The 21,376-nt window shown below is 50.5% G+C and overlaps 1 protein-coding gene across 4 annotated transcripts; it reads left to right on the top strand.

The window, feature by feature from the left end:
• The first annotated feature begins 1,480 nt into the window (after positions 1-1,480).
• Positions 1,481-20,912, top strand: RFX5 (regulatory factor X5). Of its 4 annotated transcripts, none has more exons than XM_030542058.1 (10): positions 1,481-1,771; positions 3,833-3,963; positions 7,157-7,190; positions 7,720-7,802; positions 8,262-8,387; positions 9,246-9,362; positions 11,993-12,074; positions 12,955-13,153; positions 18,445-18,542; positions 19,414-20,912. In XM_030542058.1, the coding sequence occupies exons 2-10, from the start codon at positions 3,845-3,847 to the stop codon at positions 20,692-20,694; spliced, it is 2,139 nt and encodes a 712-aa protein (XP_030397918.1). In that variant the 5' UTR covers positions 1,481-1,771; positions 3,833-3,844; the 3' UTR covers positions 20,695-20,912. The 4 variants fall into 4 exon arrangements, with proteins under 4 accessions (XP_030397918.1, XP_030397917.1, XP_030397921.1 ...); XM_030542057.1 differs by having other exon boundaries at positions 1,482-1,771; positions 3,829-3,963; XM_030542061.1 differs by having other exon boundaries at positions 1,483-1,771; positions 3,829-3,963; positions 8,265-8,387.
• Positions 20,913-21,376: the final 464 nt, after the last annotated feature.

Consider the following 21,376-nt stretch of genomic DNA (forward strand, 5'->3'; position numbering starts at 1 on the left):
GTTTTTTTTAGGGAGCAGCCTGCCTTGTCTCTTTCTGGTTTTGATTCTTGTCTGTCAGGGTTCTGAATACCAAGGAATAAAGTTGTGTTACAATGCAACCGTCCAGCAAAGATATATATATATATGATTTCATCTAACCTCTCTGTTTGCAGTCCATGACCATAGGACTGACCTTGCTTGGGAGTGCTGCCCTGCTACCATACCCCTTTGGGGAGCTATTCGCACCAGCAGAGGTGCCGTTTTCCTGAGTTCGTAAGAGGTGCTCGACCCCTACTTCACCGCTTCCCCCCAGAGCTTGCTGCATGCCTGTGAACAGCTGATCATGGTGGGCAGGAGGTGCTGGGAGGGAGGGGAAGGAGCTAATTGGCAGGGCTGCCAGTGGATGCTAAGCACTCATTTTTTTTTCTGTGGGTGCTCCAGCCCCGAAGCACCCAAGCACAGCAGCACAAAGTGGCTGTAAAATGCTGGTCCTTGCAGCCTGGCAGCACTTGCTTTGCACAGTTGCCAGTGCTTGTGATCCGTGGTATTTTTCCTGAAGTGCCTGCTCCCAGAGTCACATGACTACGTGAGGCTTGCCGCTTGCAGTGTTGAAACAAAGCATGGCCCTTGTATTTTGAGAGAAACTCTTGATCTCTAAAGGCCAGAAACAGACAGACACAAACCCACAAGGCAGGCAGAACCCCACCTACGCTTTATCTTAAAAATCACAATTAAAAAAAATCCTCATCATTTTGGGGGGAGGGTTCTGATGTAATTGTTTGTACCACTCCCCACCCCTCACCCCCAGCCTTCAAAAATCCTGAGTCAGGCCTCCAGAAATAATGAGATTAGCATAAAAACATCATTTTTTTTTAAATAATACATTTGGGCCTTGTTTTACTCATCTGCTGCTTTCTGAGCTTTTAGGGTGCACTTGGGACATGGTTGCATGCCTTCCTCTGCAACCAGGTGAGCTAGAGATGGAACAAAAGCTGAGTGGCTCCCCTAATCACATGCCTCCGGGAGCTGGGGCTTTAAAAACAACTCCAGATAACACCGGGTCTGGATACATGGTGCCATACGTTGTGGGTCAGGCATTGCCGGCAGCATCAGAGAGACCTGCTTTATTGTAAGGGATGGGGTGGTGTCAGCGCATAGCTTTGCAGATAGGCTCTCTGCCAGGGGAGAGGGATCAGCCCTTTCTGCTGTGACCCCCGCACCAGCCCTCTGAGCAAACCCCCCCCACACGCCTGCACTGCAACTTTCCCTCCCAGCTTCCTCCTCCAGCTGCCCCTCCCTTTCCCAATCCGCTGCTTGTTACTAGGCAGACTTGAAATCCAGCCGGCCAATCAACAGACGCATCCGATTTGTATCCGGGTAGAAAAGCCAACCTCGGCCAATCATATTAAAGGAAGGCCAAAGTATCCAGGCAGATCAAAGGGGTGTGAGCCAATCAGAAAAAACAGGCGGCAATCAGGGGGTTTTGAGCCCCCCCGCGGGAGTAGTTGGGGTGAGATAGTTTCTTTTTCTGTTTTGCAGTTGCACGTGCCTGTGCGGGGTGCTCGGCGCGGGGCGCAGCAGCCCAGAGCGGCCGGCTCTGCAGGGCAGGCAGCCCGGGGCTTGAAAGATGTTGCGGGGCAGCTCTGGCCAGCGCACCGGGGGCAGAAGGGGAAGGCTGGCAGCGGACTGAGCGGCCGGGGGGTGTTCCTGCTTCTCCAGCCCTGCAGACGCACCTTGGGCCCCTTGCCTCGCTCTGCAGGGGGGTTGGTTTGACCCTGAGCTCTGAGAGTAGGTGAGTGGCCTTTGTTTTGTCCCCAATCTCTCTCTGCTTTGCAGCACAGGCGGGGGGGGGGGGGGTTTACAAAGTGCCGGTCGCTTCCAGAGAGAGGAAATCGGTCTTGCAAAATCATCAATAAATGGACGCGCCAGAAGCTACGAAACTGAAGCTAGTTGCAAAACGGGAGGGTTGCTCAAACTGACGTTACACCGGTCGCTTCCAGAGAGAGGAAATCGGCCTTGCAAAATCATAAATTAAACGGCGCACAAGAAGCTGCTTTTCTCCAACCGAACATCATAGTCTTAGCGGGGCCAGGCTGTGTCTGGGTATTGCTCTGCTGCCAGACCTTGTGACCGCGCGAAATTTCAGCCCCCCTTGAAAATCAGTGATGAGATCTGGAAACACATGTTGCAAAATAAAAATTGAGACAGGAGGAGGGAGATTTCCCCAGCCTGAGGAGAGCGCGGATGGGCAGGTCTGAAGCTGCGGCTCCCAGTCCAACTGCAGAGATTTAAATCTCCCTCTTCGTGGGATTCCCCCCCCCCCACACTCCCCCTTGGGGCATTCCAGGCATTAATTGATTTCCTCTCAGGCCACGTCCAGACTAAAGAAATAGAAATACAAGAAAGAAGAAGGAAATAGAGATACAGGGTCTGTAACTAACCAGGCTACTCCAGAGCTGAGGTTTGCAGAATTGTAGCATTGCATGCAAATTTATAGTATAAAGTAATAATTAAATTAGCTCCAGTCTTCTGTTGAATGCGGGGTTATTAATGGAGCCTCCTTGAGCTCTGCTGAATCCTCACTTTCGCCATTAAACGGGAAAAACAGCAAAACCCTTTTGGTCTTGCTAATTTAATTTGATTTTTTTTATTTTTTTTTTTAAGGGAAATAGGACAAGAAAAGAAACATTGCCTGGCGGAGGTAGTCAGAGCTGAGGCTGAGTGTCTGGACTCCTGGGTTCAAATCCTGGCCCTAGGAGGGTGTGCGACCTTGTGGTCAGAACAGGGGACTTAGGCACTGGGACTGCAGTGGTCTGTTCCCAGCTCTGACACCCACCAACTTGCTGGGTGACCTTGGGAAAATCACTTGACATAAGGAAACGTTATTTCTTCAGTGCGCTCAGCTCGAGTTCTATATCAGTATTACTGACATTGATTTTTTTTTTTACTTGATTATTTTCATATTGCGATAGTGTCCAGTGGCCTCAGTCAGCAGTTGTGTTAGGTGCTGCACAAACTCATAGGAATGGTTTACAATCCTGCAGTGAGTTCTAAGCCCACAAACCCAATTCTAGGGTCGGGGCCTACCAGGAAAAGTGTGTGTGTGAGGGGGAGAGATCCTAACTGCTTGGGGCCTTTAATGACCACATGACACTTTTTGCAAGAATCTGGACCCTGGTGTCAAATTCCAGCAAGGATTATTGCATTCATTCAAGGCTAGGGAACATTTTCCAGGCAGAGCTCTGTCTCCATGCGGAGCGCCTCTGCCTTTCATGTCTGTCTGTGCTACTCTCCTTTCAGAAATAGGAGCCGAAATTCCCTTTCATACTTTCCATGAGATTCTCCTTCCCTCACACCTCCTCTCCTTGGCCCCGATCCCGCAGTGCGACCCTCTAGCTGCTCTGTTCAAGTTGGTGGGCACTGAGGGCGCTGAACACCGTATTTGGGTGCCTAAATGCAGATGTGGGGGCTCTAGAGTTGGGCCCCAACTTAGATGGCATCAGCCTTTGTTCCCTTCTCTCCTAACCAGCCTTACAAGCGTGAATTGTATTTTCACGCATTTATTTATTTGCAAAATGACTCCCTGTATTGTGACAGCATCGACAAGCCCCAGTCGCACACAAGGTGTGAGGTGCTGCACAAACACAGGACACTGCCAGTCTCCCTTCGGACCTCTGCCTCGGCACTGACACCTGTCTCACCCTAAGCTGTCAGTTTCTCCCCAAGCAGCAGGGAAAAGGGGCCGAGCGCTCGGGTGTAATAACAGATGGCACTTCTGCACCGGTCGGGTGGCCATCTGCCACAGGGCGATCCGTCCTAGGCTGCATTTTCACAGCTCTTGTCTTTTAGGCAGTCGCTGAATGTCATGGCTGATGACAAAGCTGGTCCCAAGGTCTCTAAAAAGGGAAGCTCGCAGTCTGGAAACTCCCGAGGGGATGCCACAGAGCCCAGCACCCTGCTGCAGAAACTGAAGAGCACCATCTCGTAAGGGCAGCGTCTCCCTCTCGCTTTTCTATGGCCGGCATCTTAGTTGTTTTCTTAGCGGTGGTGAAAGGGGCTGGCTGCCCAGCCCCGGAGGCGTTGCGTTGCTCCGCACCTTGGGGGTGTTGCTATCTCTTTGAATTGTGGGCGTGTCAGGATCTCATGGTGCTTGGTGCTGTGTGTGATTGATTAGTTCAGGCCAACTGCAGCACCCACACGCTAAACCCTACAACTGAATCGAGACCAAAGTATTGCAGCTCACAGGGACACCCACGCCCCAACGTCCCTGCTAATCTGACCTGGGAGAAAATTCCTTCCTGATCCCACATCTGGCTCTCAGTTAGATGTAAATGATGCTCCAGGTCTTTAAATATGAACAGGCAAAGTGTTTTGCTGTGAAGCAATTAGGGTTGCTGTCCACATGCAACGTGCCTGACTGAAACCCACATGAGCAAGGAAATGAAACAGTTAAGCCACATGGCCCTACATGCCCCACCCACAGACACGCTGCTTTCCCTTACCGCTACTCCAGCCCACACATGGTAACCTTAACTCTGCCCTGACATAGCCTCCTCTCCTTCATGCTAGCCTCCTTTGTAAAGTGCTTGGAGATCAATGGATGAAAAGCACTATATAAAAACAAGTCAGTGTTATTTGCTAGGTGAAAGCCCACATTGTCACGTAGACTCATAGACTTTAAGGTCAGAAGGGACCATTATGATCATCTAGTCTGACCTCCTGCACAACGCAGACCACAGAATCTCACCCACCCACTCCTGTAACAAACCCCTAACCTATGTCCAAGTTATTGAAGTCCCCAAATTGTGGTTTGAAGACCTCAAGCTGCAGAGAATCCTCCAGCAAGTGACCCGTGCCCACGCTGCAGAGGAAGGTGAAAAACCTCCAGGGCCTCTGCCAATCTGCCCTGGAGGAAAATTCCTTCCCGACCCCAAATATGTTGATCAGTTAAACCCTGAGCATGTGGGCAAGACTCACCAGCCAGCACCCAGGAAAGAATTCTCTATAGTAACTCAGATCCCACCCCATCTAACATCCCATCACAGACCATTGGGCATACTTACCTGCTGATAATCAAAGATCAATTGCCAAATTAATTGCCAAAATTAGGCTATCCCATCATACCAGCCCCTCCATATGGATGTAATAGTTCCTGAAGAGTAAAAACAAACAAACCTGAAAGTGGCTGAGATCTTAAAAAATTGGAAGGTTACAGGCCGTGAAACCCGGTGATGATTCAACCTGGTGAGACGCTGAACAAAAAGAGCTGTTCAGCCATGTCTGTAGCTGTGTCCGTCGCTTCACACCAACTCAGTGGTCCTCAGTAGACTCTGGGCCTGTGGTGATTTGGTGACGCTGACTCAGCCAACATTCTAGGCGTCAGAGTGATACACAGACAGATGCACAGACCCTGGACTCTGATTACCAAATTATCACCTCCTGACGGTATTTGTTGTGAGTGTTTGGTGCAGAGGTGTGACACAGTGGTTAGTTTCTGTGATATTTTTATGACTCCTAGGTATGCCTCAGTTTCCTCTTGCTGCTCAGTGGTTTAACCCTGCTCCTGGAACAGGGCAGGAGGGGTGTGCGTCACCTCGCTGTGTGGGGGGGAATGAATCGAGTCAGTAAAGAACTGACTCAAAGCAACCCAGGTCAACAGAGTGTCCAGCAAGACAAAGAGATGCCCTCAGGACTCAACGCCTAATGGCAGGAAAGCCCCGCAGGCTGGACCAGGGGTGTCAGGAACAAGGTGTCAGGTGACTGGAGGAAGGGCGACCCTTTTGGAGGGACTCAGGAGCCTGGAGCGGGGGAGATAAAGAGGGAACACGAGAGCCAGAGGTGGGGTCCATCACAGCTTGGCTGGCTCATTAGGGCACTGGTTTAACCAGAGTGGACTATGGCATAACTTCTGCCTCTCTGTGTTACCCCCAAAACATTCAGATTCTGTAGCCAGGTGACTCACCAATGGTTCCTTTTTCTGAAAAAGGCTGCCTGTGTCGCTGTAAATACTCCCTGAGAGCACGGTGCAGGCCCAGTACAAGCCTGCCGTAGGAGTTTGGCTTGACTGGATTCACTCAAGGGAGGCAGAGAGAGACAGGGAATGCTAGGGCCAAAGAACCAGCCTTGGAGGCCACGGGCCTGCCCCTGTGGATCTGTGTGGGTCCCTGGGGCCCACCACAGTAAAAGGGTCATTCCCAGGGAACTACTTACAGGCTGGGACATAGCCCAGACCCTGTGACTCGTGGTGTGTTGGGGGAGGGCAGTTTGGTAAAGGGGGTGACAGAAGGCTCACACCCCAAGTGTGCCGGGCCATCTTAATGACATCGGAGGCCCCTGGGCACAGTGTATCTTGGGCTGGGGGGAACCCTATCACATTACAGTAGAAAATAAATAGTAATTCTTGCCTGTAAAATGTTATTGGGAACGAAAACACCATGTAGCGGTAACAGAAAAAGTACTGAATGTGTTCTGCTGATTTAGAAACGTCGGCAGGCAGCAAAGCGACAACTGACCCCTGAAAATCCCATTTCCTGAATCAGTCCAGACTCAATCTTCATCATAGACTAGATGTTTTGTTACACATCACTGCTGGGGCCCCTTTCCGTTGGGGACCCTGGGCACGTACCCAGTTTGTTTGTGCCTTAAGCTGTCCCTGCCAGTGGGAGCAGGGCAATGTTAAGAGGGGTGGGTTACGTTACGGTGGATGGTAGTTGTAGCAAGGGAAGGATTATGCCTATGGGTGGAGCAATAGAGGGGATGTACTGTTAGGTGACTCCACATTTCATTGCTCCTGTGGGTTTGAGTCAGGAGGGCTGTGTGTGTAGCAAGCCTAAACGTTTCCCAACAAACCTTTTTGCCTGTTAATTGCCTAGTTTTTTAATCCTTAAGCGGATGCATCTTTGGTGGGGAAGTGGATCTGTGGGATGGAGGTAGAAGCAGCTGCTAACTGAGAAGACGTTATGTTACAGCAGCTGCTGCACATGAAGGCTTTCTCTGTTAATGCACAGAGGTTGTGCTTTGACTCCAGTGTACTGGAGGCAGCAGGGAGGTTTGGCTGGGCACCCAAGAGGTGTTTTCCATCCCCGTGGTTCTGCTTAGCACAGGGAGTGCCGCGCAGTCCGTGCTCTGCGACTTCATAACGTAACTGATGCTTTATTTTTTCTCCTGTTTTAAACAGCAAATCCGTGCAGAACAAAGTGGACAGCATTCTGGTGAGTGTCTTGAGCAGCTCTTATATTGCTTAAGAGCCCTGTAGCGTAGAGACCAGCGCAAGTGGGTGTCCTGGATCTTCTCTCAATGACAACATCCCATGCTGCTCTGCCTCATCGTACTGGCTCAGGATTCTACCTAATCCTGTAATCCTGCCATAATGGATCCATTCAGTGGTTCAGTCAGTCCAGGATCCGATTTCTCGGAGAAGCAGTCAGCAATGCACGATCTTTCAGAGCAAGTCAGACCATCCTCCCTCAGGCAGCCTTTGTATTGCTAAATAGAGGGGTGGGAGAAGGCATGCCTCCTTCCTGACCCCTTCATTGGTCAAGTCGTGGCCTGATGCATAAGATTTTATTTACCTTGCCTTGCACAGCAGCAAACATAATTATTGGTCATAGAATCATATATGCTAAGACGTCTTTTTAGTCATTGCAATTAGTAAAGTAATTTAACATCCAGCTGTTTTGCTGCCTCCTTTGAGTCTCTAACCATTTTGTCCCTTCCGTCCCATGTCCCTGCCGACAATAGCAAGATGTGCAGAAATTTTCAGACAACGATAAACTCTACCTGTACCTACAGCTGCCGTCCGGTCCAAGCTCTGGGGAAAAAAGGTAGGGAACAGACCAAGGTACCATTGTGCCTTGTCTTTTACTACAGGTTCAGTGGTTAGCACAGGAGGAGATTGGGGATCAGGGTTCCTGGGGTCTGTTGCCAGTTCTGTGAAGGGAGTGCAAAAGTTCTGGGTAGTTGGACCCTTGGGGTCCGTTGCCGGTTCTTGGAGGGATCATGGCCTGGTGATTTAAGCAGCATGGCTGGGTTCTCTTCAAGCTGATGCCACTGATTTACTGTAACTCAGTTTTCCCATGTATTACCCCCCCATCCATTTTATATTGCTTCCCAGCCTCATAGGTATGGGAGGGAGGGAGTCTCCAGATAATGCCTACGATCCTCTGAAAGTTGCTACAGAGAGGCCTGGCCTGGCAAACCCTCTCAGTCTCACCCCACTGATGCTATCTCTGTGCTAATTAATGTTGTCTCTAATTTGATCATGTCTGCTTACCCCTTGGGAGCAGCAGCCTGGACCTGAGCTCCCTGAGCACTGCTGAGCACATGCATGCGTGCAACTGGATCCGGAATCACCTGGAGGAACACACGGACACCTGCCTGCCCAAGCAGGATGTCTACGACACATACAAGTGAGTGTGCACACGGCCCAGCGGGCGCCAGTGCAGCCAGCGGCCTTGCGTCGCCAGCCCTCTGGATCTTGCAGGCTAAGCAGGGACTGGCTGCATCAGTGCTTGACTGGGAGGCCTCCAAGGAAGGCCTTTGATTTCCAGCCTCAGTTCATTCATCGTCAGTTTGTACCCATAACACCCTGGACTACCAGCTCCTTGGGGCAGGGACTGTCTCTTTGTTCTGCGAATGTACAGTGTCTAGCGCTGGTCCATGACTGGGGTTCATAAGTGCTACCATAATATACCTAATAAATACTGTACAGCGCCTGGCACAATGGGATCCTTCCTGCTCCATGAGTGGGATGCCTAGGCAGTATCATAATACACTTAATAAATAATCCTGACCAAATGCCAACTCTGCTAGTGATGCTCAGCGTTACTAATTCCCAGTATTGTTTCAGATACACACCCAGATATTATCCTCCACATCATTATAGGACCACACCTTGCTATTCTTACGTAGGCGAAAAATCCATTGCCTGAGTCAGAATTGTAGCACCGGGCTGTAATGTATAGGACAGCTGTTAAAATGCCGTTGCACCCAGAGGTGGCTGCTTTTCAGTGGTGAAGAGTCATTTCCCTCTGTACAGGGAGTAGATCACTTTGAGTTTGCAGAGGCTGAATTTACAAAGACCCTCTGTGATAAACGTAATATGACTTAACTAGAAGAGGTGCCAGCACCCAGTGTTCAGTACTGCTGGTGATAATCCACAGGGAAGCAATTGAATGCACGGCCAAGACAGTAGTATCAAGTGAAGAACCTTGGCTTTGGGATGAAACTCTCTCGCCTCTGACCCCTCTCTCTGTCTCACCCGGCAGGCGATACTGTGATAACCTCTGTTGTCGTCCTCTGAGTGCCGCTAACTTCGGGAAGATCATCCGGGAGATCTTCCCAAACATCAAAGCCAGAAGACTGGGAGGACGAGGACAATCGAAATATCCTTGTATGCTAAATAACCACTGTCTACACCTCAGAGAACTAGCCCAAGCAACGGGATGATGTCAGCTTAGTTTTGTGTGGATGGGGTTTGCTTCTTTTAAAGTTTAAAGAACAAGAATGAATGGCAATGATTTGTTTTTAATTGATTGGTCATTACCTTTTGCAGCACCACAGGGGAATGGAGTGGTTGGAGCAGGGAACTGAGAGCAGGACTCCTGGATTGAATTCCCAGCTCTGGCAGGGAAGTGGCATCTTGTGGTTAGAGCAGGGGGGCTGGGAGACAGGAATCTGGGAGCGGGGTGGTATTGAATGACTAAAATAAGAAACTGCATGTCAGGACTCCTGGGTTCTGTTCCCAGCTCTCATTAACAAAGTGCTGGGGGTCCTAGAGCACAGAGGTTCTCAAACTTCATTGCACCGCGATCCCTTTCTGACAACAAAAATGAACCCAGGAGTGGAGACCGAAGCCTGAGCCCACTCAAACCCCACAGCCCCTGGTGGGGGGCAGAAATGCGAACCTAGCTGCTCTAGGCAGGGGGCCAAAACTGAAGGTCAGGGGCTTCAACTCCAGGCAGGGAGCCTGCAACCTGGGCCCCACCACCCAGAGATGAAGCCTTCGAACTTTAACTTCATCTCTGGGCCACTTTGGGGTCCTCACCCACAGTTTGAGAACCAGTGTCCTAGCAAAACAAAAACAATGCAGAGTCCGTTGGCACCTTAAAGACTAAGATTTATTTGGGCATAAGCTTTCGTGGGTAAAAGCCCCACTTCTTCAGGTGCATGGAATGAAAATTGCAGATCCAGGGCCAATTCAGTCAGGGTTGATATGGTCCACTCCCAATAATTGATGAGTAGGTGTCAATTCCAAGAGAGGGAAAATTGCTTTTGTAGTGAGCCAATCACTCCCACAACCTATTTAAACCCAAATTAATGGTGTTACGTTTGCAAATGAATTGTAGCTCTGCAGTTTCTCTCTGAAGTCTGTTTTTGAAGTTTTTTGTTGAAGGATGGCCACTTTTAAATCTGTTGTTAAGTGTCCAGGGAGATTGAAGTGTTCCCCTACTGGCTTTTGTATGCTACCATTCCTGATGTTTGATTTGTGTCTGTTGGATACAGACTAACAGGGCTACCCCCTCTGATATCTAGCAAAACAGCGTTGCCAACTCTCATGGTATTTGGCAGGTACCTTAAAGCCCTGGCTCTTAGAATCATGTAATTGCATGAGAAACCTGACTTTCCTTTGACAACCCCCACCCCAAATTTCTAGCTCTCATGGTTGCAAAGAAAAGCTTGTCAATGCAAACCCTAAAGACTCAAAAACCGGAAGACAAATAAAAAAGAACCCAATTTTTTTTTAAATCTGGTGATTTTGGGGTGGGGGGGTGTCTGACCCATAATGGTTGAACATATGGGATTGGCAATAAGTTACTCTGGAACACACTTTGGGATCCTCTGATGAAAGCTGATGCAAAAAGAAATGTATTATCTTTAAACCCCTGATAGATTTTAAATAGAGCTGTCGTTTAATCACAATTAACTCACATGATTTAACTCAAAAATATTAATCACGATTAAAAAAATTAGTTGTGATGAATTGCAGTTTTAATCAGACTGTTAAACAATAGAATACCAGTTGAAATTTATTAAATATTTTGAATGTTTTTCTACATTTTCAGATATTTGAAATGTACAACACAGAATACAAAGTGCACAGTGCTCCCTTCATATTATTATTTTTATTACAAATATTTGCACTGTAAAAATGATAAACAAAATAAATAGTTTTTTTCAGTTCACCTCATACAATACTGTAGTGCAATCGCTATCCTGAAAGTGCAACTTAGAAATGTAGTTTTTTTTTTTTTTTTGTTACATAACTGCACTCAAAAACAAAACAGTATAAAACTTTAGAGCCTACAAGTCCACTCAGTCCTACTTCTTGTTCAGCCAGTCAGTAAGACAAACAAGTTTGTTTACATTTTTGGGAGATAATGCTGCCCGCTTCTGATTTACAGTGTCTCCTGAAAATCAGTTTGCATGCTGCCTTCGGCACGCGTGCCATAGGTTGCCTACCCCTGCCCTAGAACTTCCCCAAAATAATTCCTGTTTGAACAAGAGCTGATCTTTCACAAGAACATCCAGTCTTAGATGGAAAATTCCCAGTGATGGAGAATCCATCCAGCCCTTGATAAATTGTCCCAATGGCTAATTACCCCAACTGTTAAACAAGGATGCCTCATTTCCAGTCTGAATTGTTGACTTGCTAATCCAGTTTGGGACAGAAGTAGTCTCTTCTGCAAGTCCAGAGAGAATATTTGTCAGAGATGAGATTGGGAGTTGAAAAAGCAGGACAGTTTATTTTCCTCTTTCACTCAAGGTGGGCATCGAGCAGATCGGGCTGGCTGATGGGAACTGAGAAATGGACCGAACTAGTCTGGATCACAGTGACGTATAAATTGCATTGGCAGTGAAAAGCAAGAGGATTTGTGAGTCCCAGATCTCTAATTGGAGGTGGAAGGAGTCACACTAAAGACAAACTGTCTCCTTTCAAGCTTTAACTTCTCATTTTTGCAGCTTTATTTAGTTCCTTCCAACTTCCCACTGAAATCCCTTAACCTTGCCAAACGTATTGCTACAGCGGCATCAGGAGGAAGACAGTGGTCAGCATGCCACCCCTGCCCAGCCTGGACCTCAAAGTTGCCGATACTGTAAGTTCCCCAGAAGCACAGTCTCCTAGCGTGAAGGCTTCTTGAGCTTTAATGGGCCATCCTGGTGCTCATGGGCTCTGAAGCCCTCCATGTTTAGGGGGTGTCTCATTCGATTTCTGCGATGTCACTGCCCCAGCCTTAGCTGCCTAACACACCTGCTCTGAATTTTAGATCTAGTGATGAGTCTGTTTTGCCTTCATGCCATTGGCCATGGGAAGGTCCTAGCTGAGCCCCATCGGCTCTAGGAGGGTAGTGGGGAGTTTTTATATTCTCCCTACCGTGGGCACTGGGAATTTTGGAGTATTTGTCCCCCTGTCATGTCTGGGGCTGGCAGGAGTGTAGAGGGGTTTGTACATATTGCTGGGCAAAACTCTTCACCCAAAACATTTGTTGTAAAAAAAAATGCAGATTTGGCAACACGGAACCATTGTGTGAATTCATCTCAGTTCCGCCAAATTGTTACAAGTGAAAAAAACCTAAAAAAAAAAAAAAAAAGTTAAGAAAAAAGTTAAACATTTGACCTTTTGGTGTTTTGGCTCGAAACGACGTTGTCTTAAAATATCATTTTCTTAACCTTTTAAAAATGGTCAAAAATCAGACATTTTATTCGACCCAAAATGGATTGATTTTCAGAAATGCCAGCGCATCTGTTGCCGGAAAATAGATTCTTTCCCCCAGCTCTTGTACGTTGGCATATAACGCAACCCATCTGGGGGAGCTGCCATCACGATGGCCCCCTGTAAATTCAGGCGGGAGTGCTGGGCATGTGCCAGGACTGCCCCGGGAATTTCGGGCACCTGATGACTGTGCCCGGGGAGGGGAGCAGAAGCGCTACAAGGCCCAGTGCCAGTCACTGACCTCCCTCCCCTCCCCGATGCAGTCAGAGCTCACAGACCTGGTGCAGTCGTACCACGACGAGCTGGTGGACGCAGCCTGCGCTCTGACCTGCCACTGGGCTGAGAAGATCCTCAAGCGCACCTTCAACAACATCGTGGAGGTGGCTCAGTTCCTCATCCAACAGCACCTCATCAGCTCGCGCTCCGACCGCGCTGACCTGGTCATGGCCATGGTGGTCTCAGGTGAGTCGGGCGCTCAGAAGGGGGATTCCTCCCACAGGACCCGCTCCTGTGCTTGGTGCGGGGCAGGCGGGATCCCCGTTGCCTAGCGTGGGGATCGGTGGAGTACTGGGACTTCCCCGTGCATCGCTCATTGCAGGGTTGGGGCTGTTGAGGGTGCCGCAGGCCTGTCTACCCAGGCTGGCTTCAGCCTTAGTTTCCTCTTCATCCACTCTCCAGTAACGGACATAAGGCTGCATGTGTTGAGTAACACCCCTTCTTGGGGCTGGGTTTATTCAAATTCCCAAGGAAACTCAAGAGCTCTCCTCCACCCCAGCCTCCCACTCCACAACGCAGGGCTCTTAGGCATACAGATCATCCAGCCTGACCACCTGTGTATCGCAGGCCACCAACCCCACCCAGCACCTGCACCCCAAAAGCAACCAGACTGAGACCAAAGTATTCCAGCCGGCAGGAGACTAGACTGTTTTGTGCCGCAGGCAGAGAAGGGGAAGGATCCTGGTGCACCAACGCCTGAGGCCTCTGCAATGGCAGAGAATTAAGTGAGAGATTCCCAGCACCTTGTGCTTGCAGAGGGAGGCAGAAACTCCCAGGGTCTCTGCCATGCTGACCTGGGGGAAATTCCTGCCCCACCCCACATATGGCAGCGATTGGTTAGACCCTGAGCGTGTGAGCAAGAGCCAGCCGGCCGAGCAGCTGACGGGAAGAATGCTCGGTGCCACCTCAGAGCATGGCCCTCCCCAGCCAGTGTCCCAGCTCCAGCCATCCTGTCCTGACTTACTCTCCGGTCTCCCTGCCAGGCACTCTTGGGCTCTCTGGCTGGGATCTGGTGGGGCACTCCATTCAGAGCAGCTCATGCAGCCCCCTCTCCTTTGAGTCACCCTTCTCCTTCCTCCGAGTCTTCACAGGCTTTCTGCCAAAGCTCTGTCTACACTTAACCCACAGCAGCTGCGCTGCTGATGCGCCTCAGCATAGACCCTCGCGACAGCGATGGGAGGGGCTCTTTTCTCGCTGACGTTAATCCACCGCCATGAGAGGAAGAAACCTTCCACCGACCTAGCGCTGTCTTTGCCGGGGACCAGGTCTGCTTCATTGTGTCACTCGGCGGTGTAGAGTTTTCACACCCCTAAGTGACGTAGCTGGCTCGACAGAACTTTTTAGGGTAGCCCTGGCCTATGACGGGAAATAATGCAAGTCTTTCGCCTTTCCCAGTGTCCTTTAAGAATTTCAGCGTTGCTTTTAATAGATCTCCATTTTTCTGATGCTCTTACTAGGTGTTGCAGTGAAAATTTGGATACTTAAAGGTTTGGATACTTAAAGTTTTCCGTATATCCCCTTTCAGTGGTACATGCTGCACTCCCTAAGGAGTTGATCACCTCTTTCCTGGACCTTCCCTGTTCTGTCTTCACGTTTGTTTATTGGAAAGAAATGACTGTTTGAGCCACAATGACCAGTTACAATTCTAACTAGAGCCACATCACTCATTCTCTCAGGGCCTTGGAGTACATGAGTATTTTCGACTCTTGGGAGCATTAAATAGAATCATAGGACTGGAAGGGACCTCGGGAGGTGTCTAGTCCAGTCCCCTGCACACAAGGCAGGACTGAGTATTATCTAGACCATCCCTGACTGGGGTTTGTCTAACGCTCTTAAAAATCTCCAGTGACGGAGATTCCACAACCTCCCTAGGCAATTTATTTCAGTGCTTAACTGCCCCGACAGTGAGGAAGTGTCCGACCTAAACCTGCTGCAATTTAAGCCCGTTGCTTCTTGTCCTGCCCTCAGAGGTTAAGAAGAACAATTTTTCTCTCTCCTTCTTGTGACAACCTTTTCACAGCATCTTTTCCCCTCTTTTTCTTTGGGCCCATATTTCCTGCCATTAACTTGTTTTTAATTAGATTTTTAAACTCCAGTTTACTTACAGGAGTGTCTAAATCAACTTGCTTGTGGTTAACGGTATTGTAGACGTGCAGACTCACCCCTGCGGCGCCTCCTGCTGGTGACTTCTGGGAATTAGCTCATTCCAGCCCTGGAGCGCCCTCTGCAGGCTGGTGATCCACCTGTCCTCTGGCCCACGTGGCCCTCCCAGGACCCGGTACCCCTTTAACTGGGTGCTGACCCCTGGCAGTAACCCCTCAGTCTTAGGGTCTCCCCCTCCCAGAGGAACCCCCACCGACTATCCCCACTTCACCTCAGTATCAGGCTACTGCCAGTCATCATCTAGCCCCACGACCTGGGGGAGATGCAGTATCAGCCCACTCATCCCTGGCAAGGAGGGTTTGGACCTGCTGCCTTGGCCTACCCTCTGCAACCCTCAGTACCTGTTGCCTTCTACTAGGCCATAGCCTGGGGCTTTCAGGCAGGAGCTCCCTAGCTCCTCTGCCTTTCCCCAGCTCTGCTCCACTCAGGTACCCTTCATCTAGTTCCCTGCAGCCAGGCCCTTCTCCCTCTACAGGGAGAGGGAGACTGTTTGCCCCCTGGCTTCTCTGCCTTTATAGGGCCAGCTGAGTCTGTCTGGGGCGCGGCCCCAGCTGCAGCCACTTCCCCCAATCAGCCCAGCCTCAAATCTGCTTTCCCCAGCCACAGCCCCCTCCCAGGGCTGTTTTTAAGCCCTTCGGAGCGGGGTAACCACCCTGCTACAGGTATTTTTTGCCACACTGTCATTGCCCACCACCCCTTCGTGCATTGGGATCCGTGCTATCACTGTGATTACACCCAGCTTCATCAGTTCTGCGGTTAACGGTGACGTTTCATTACATGGAGCACTGCGGCTACCCGAAGAGTGGTTTCTGATCGCCAGGAATCCTGATAAGGAATCAGACAGGAGGACCACAGTGGCTGGGTGAGCATCTGTAATCCAATATAACACCAGCATTTTCACTGCCCTTGCAGTCCTTGAAACGGCCCCAAAGTTTGATAATGCTACATCTTTCTTGATTCCACATGCAGGAACGCAGAATGCTGTTCCCGCCCTTCCTGTTCTCATATCTTTGGAGCCATCAGCATCCATTTTTGTCAGTACCCTCCCCACTTATCACAGACGTATTGATTTGCTGTATCTTAAACGCGTAACATTCCTTTTCAGTTTCACTGTACAATTCTGTATCTACCTCCAAAGGTATAATTTTCCAGTGTTAATGCATTTTCCCAAAGCTATAGATTTGAACCTCTTTTGGGTCTTTTTCTATGCCAAGATCCTTTTGTCCATGCTTTAACCCTCCTTACATGAGGCATTTTGAGTTTTTGCCCTGCACGTCGACCATTTAATTCCCAGCATTCATCATACACTAAGCTAATATATCTCTTCACTGTTTCCAATGATGTCAGCCCCAAAGGTTACATCTAAAAGCTTCATTCTTAAAGTAATGGGCATTTCACCCACAGCTATCCGCCGTTCACAGCGGCGTTGTGACGAAGGCACCACATGCAGTATGCTACAGTCTGCCGAGCCTGCATTGAGTCAAGCCCTCTCAAACTGGTTTTTGATGCCGAACTGAAATCCTGGCACCGTAATCAGTAACTGGTCTTATTAGCGTTCTGTGCAGCGTTACTGCTGCTTTCTGCTCTGCACCCTGGGAAGTTCCAGAAATACCTTTAAGTAGGTTGATGCTGCCTTTTCTCTACTATTTTCAATATGATCCTTCTGTGTGAGCTTGCTGCTAAATATCACCTCTAAAAATGTGAAGCTTTTAACTACGCTTTTTTGGGGCCCTTATTGATCCAATTTATAATCTCGTTCAATTTTCCTTTTAGTGACTATTGTTCCCTTAGTTTTGTCAGATGAGAATTTAAAGCCCCGCGTTTCCCCATTGCACCTCCTTGCCTCTTCTTTACCCCAGAAGCCTGATTTAGCCACATGGCCTAGGGAGGTGAGCTAATTATGTGACAGGTGGGACTGGACCCATCTCCCTTAAAGGGGCCAGCCGCCCTGGGACAGAGCACTGGGTCCTGCTGCTCCTGGGGAAATCATAGGCAAAGTTTCCTCTGCTCTTAGCAGCCCCCCCGCCCCCCGCCACATCACCGGAGGTTAACCCTTTCAGCTGTGACTCACTGTAGGGCTCAGTGGGACATTCCCTTAGCGAGAGCATTTGAAGTCAGTTGCCCAGTTTCCATTAGTGCCTCTGCAGACCGTTTACACCAGTATGACTCACGGGGAGAAGCTGCACCGTTCTAACAGTGCCAGGGTGGCACGGCTGTTGTGTGTAGACGGCACCCACCTCGATTAGGCTAACCAATAGTGGTAGTGCTCTAACCATGCCGGCCTAGTTAAAGCAACACAAAGCCCTAATGTTGATGCGGTAATACTGGTGCATCCCTGTTTATTACCTCTATTGTATGATCTGTATAAGGTCTTTGAGACAGGCACCATCTAGGATCATTTATTAGGTGTATTACAGTAGCCCCAGGGCCCCATTATGCCTGGTGGTGTAGGTACACAGAGTTGTGATGGCAACTCCTCCCCACCCAGGACCCTGGGTGGGGGGAGCGGGGTTGGATGTGGGGCGTAGAGGGGGGAACAGGGCTGGACATGGGAGGTTCCGGTTTTGGTGTTCCCGAGCCACACCTGCAACTTTAATAATAAACTGGGCCCACCACTTTCTGACATAGCTTCGTACGCAGCTGCTTGGTGGTTTAACGTCCATTTAAAGACCAGTCTTAAGTTATACTGGTGCTGCGTTCGCGTGGAGACAAGTCCTCAGGAGCTGGTTTAAGCGGAACCAGAATAAACCCACTCTGAAACCGAAGTAGGGGATTGCACCAGTCTTTGGCCAGGTCTAAACTGAAAACGCTGCAGCTGCTGTGCTTCAGAGGGGTTCTCCCATCGCTGTAGTTCATCCACCCCCCCCGAGAGGCAGTACCTAGGTTGATGGAAGAATTCTTCTGTTGACTTAGCTACTGCCTCTTCGGGAGGTGGATTGCCTACCACGATGGGAGAATCACTCCTGCTGATGTAGGTAGTGTTTACTCTGAAACACTGCTGCTGTAGTGTTTCAAGTGTAGACAAACCTTGAATGAAACCAGGGTAGCTCTGTTGTATAGACCTGTCAAGAAGACCAGAGCTGGGGCTTTCCTGGCCTGTGACAATAATAAATAATATCCAGGATGGAAAGTAAATGCATTTTTTCCAAATAAAGAATAATAATAATCATAAATAATCCCTAGCGCCTTTCATCAGTGGCTCTCAATAATTTAAGGGAAGGGACTTTTTTTTTAAATGGAAGGAGGGTGTTCTTTTAAGAACAGTCAAGTCCATGTATTTTTTTTTTTTTTTGGTTGGTTGGTTTTGTTTATAGAATGTTCAGAAAATATCCACCGAGACACTCGACCGTCACAAACTGCCAGGAAGAACGGATTGGAAACATCAGACAGCACTGTCAAAACCCAGGCTCAGGTGAGAAAGTTTTGGGTGCTGGAGAGAAACCTTCCCACCATGACTAGGGCCCTCCTCCCCTAAGAGCTGAAAGGCTGGTATGGTTAGCCCCTTTTTGGAATTCGGCTTACTATTAATCTAAGGAAGAGTGAGGTCTAGTGGTTAGAGCAGGGGGCCACTGGGAGCTCCTGGGTTCTAGCTCCAGCTCTGGGAAGAGAGTGGGGTGTAGGGTTAGATCAGAGGGAGCAGGGAGCCAGGCCTCCTGGGTTCTAGCCCCAGAGCTGGGAAGGGTGTGGAGACTAGGGTTAGAGCTGGGGGGCTGGGAGCCAGGACTCCCGAGTTCTTCTCATAGACTTTAGGGTCAGAAGGGACCAACATGATCATCTAGTCTGACCTCCTGCACAAAGCAGGCCACAGAACCCTACCCATCCACTTCTATAACAAACCCCTAACCTATGTCCGAGTTACTGAAGTCTTCAAATTGTGGTTTGAAGACCTCAAGCTGCAGAGAATCCTCCAGCAAGTGACCCGTGCCCCACGCTGCAGAGGAAAGCGAAAAACTTCCAGGGCCTCTGCCAATCTGCCCTGGAGGAAAATTCCTTCCCGACCCCAAATATGGCAATCAGTTAAACCCTGAGCATGTGGGCACGACTCACCAGCCAGCACTCAGGAAAGAATTCTTCTCACACCTCTGCCACTGAATTCATGCCATTGGCAAGTCAGTTCTCTGTGCCTCAGTCTCCCCCTATAAAATTGGGGTGGCAGTAGCCTCAGGAGTGGGGCTGTGGGCCCTAGTCAGGTGTAGGTGTCTGGTGGAGGCACTGGAGATGGGCCCAGTATGAGTGTGTGGTAATGCCCCTTCTGCTAATGTCCGTCTGTCTTTGCCTGTCAGAACAAAAAGGAGAATAACTCAAAATCCTCCGTCCCGCCCCGAGCCGAGAGGAAGAAAACCCCAGAGACCCCCAAGCTGGTGAGCAGCCCCCAAGTCAACGCCCTGGTGGCTCGCCTGCCTTTCCTCCTGCCTCGCATCCAGGCCAACGAGAGACTGATGCCACTGGGTGCCCAGGCCATACGGTCCATCCCTCCCATCCTGGCTCCCAAGATCACAGCCACGCCCATCGGGAGCATGGTCAAGATGGCTGCCCTGCCGCTGCCGGTGGGCACGGCCTCCTCCCTGCCTATCAACCTGGCACCAGGCGTGAACGGGGCAGTGGGGTTGGTCAGCCAGCAAGCAGCAGTGCCGGTGATCAACATGATCCTGCCCAGCATGAGCATTCCTGTGGCCGAAATTCCAGCCAACCCCAAGAGCGCAGCCGGGGGCGGCAGCGATAGGCACGGCCCTGCCAAAAGCAGCGAGGGGCTGGCCGGCAGCCAGCAGGAGGCACAGGGAGCCAAAGGGGCCAAACGCCCCCCGGAGTCGCCAACTGAGGCTGCCACCATTAAGAGGAAGCGCGGTCGGCCCCGGAAGAGGCTGGATGAGGCAGAGGCCTGTTCGCCGGATAAATGCAGCAGCACGGAGGAGGGGGGTGCCCCTGAGACTGAAGGAGGGGGCGATGCCAGCCATGAGAGTAGCCCATCACGGAGCTCGTTCATCTCGGGCGGGAATGGAGGGTCGCCCAGCCTGAGTCCCAGAGAGCTGGGAGGGCTCTGTGTGGGAGGCCCAGACAGCCGGGCTAAGGGAGCGTCACCTGGTGCTGACAACAGAGGCAACTTGCTGGACGCTGACCAAGCCACAGGCACCTCCCAGGTGAGCGTCATCCAGGACAGCCGGTTCAGTGGTCTGAGCCAGCTGAAAGCTGGCACCCAGGAGCTGGAGCTGGTGGACGATTTGCAGGTGCAGATGAACCGAGGCAAGGCTTCTGTACCAGGATGTCAAGGCCCCCAGGAGGGGAGACCTCACCCCCGCTCTCCCTTGGGAGACACTAAACCGGGGAGCCCGCGAAAAAGTCCAGCCTTGCTCCTGCTGTCAGCGATTTCTGCCCCCGATGACCACGCTCAGCCGTCCGATTCTGGGAGCTCTCCTGATTTGCAGGGCGATGTGTCTGGATCGGAGGAGTCGCTGGCAGCGGGTTTGCACTCTGCTGGCGCTAGCGAGGACAAAGCTGCTAGGTGTCAGTGCAGCCCTGCTTCCAAAAGGCTCCACAGCCCCCAGTCCGCAGCGGATCACCCCTGAGCACGCTCTGTCAGCGCCCACGCCTCAGCAAGCCGAACTCGTCCTCTGCCCACATCCAGGAGCTGGAGCTCTGCCGCAGCCAGACGCCTCGCAGGGAAGATTTAAAAATGATATTCATTTGCTAACTGCCTCCGTCCCTTCCCAGGGCTGCAGAATAACACTCCTCCTCCCCACTCTCCCTGTTGCCATGCAGTTAAATAAAGCCAGTCATTGCCACACACGGTTTGTCTGTAATCAGCAGCTGTCACCTTTCCTCTGGCCCAGCAATTTGGTTTTGCTGCACTGGGAGGCCAGGCCAACGCACCATCACTGCTGCCCCCTCCGGGAGGAAAGGGCTGCTGCTCCCAGGGGTGGAAGTGATCCCGCTGGAGAGTAGGAAGCCCTCAGGTCAAGAAATGACTTGGGTAACATCTCTGTACCTCAGCCAGCAAGGGCGTCTACACTCCTCACTGTGCCCAGGCTCCGACTCGGGTTTAAGCCCCAGCCTGCCTTCTGTCCACACAAAACCAGTGACTTGGGTCAGCGAGCGCTCAGGACCCCGCTGGGGGGTGGGTCAGCATCTAAGTCCTGCTGTGAGTTGGGTCTAAGCCCTGTCGTTTTGCAGTGGGGATGCAGTTTGAACCGCAGACCCATGTCAGAAGGTCAGTGCAGTGCGGTACAGACACGTTCGCACGGCTGAGAT

This window comes from Gopherus evgoodei, chromosome 24 (assembly GCF_007399415.2).
Source record: "Gopherus evgoodei ecotype Sinaloan lineage chromosome 24, rGopEvg1_v1.p, whole genome shotgun sequence".
NCBI lineage: Eukaryota > Metazoa > Chordata > Testudines > Testudinidae > Gopherus > Gopherus evgoodei.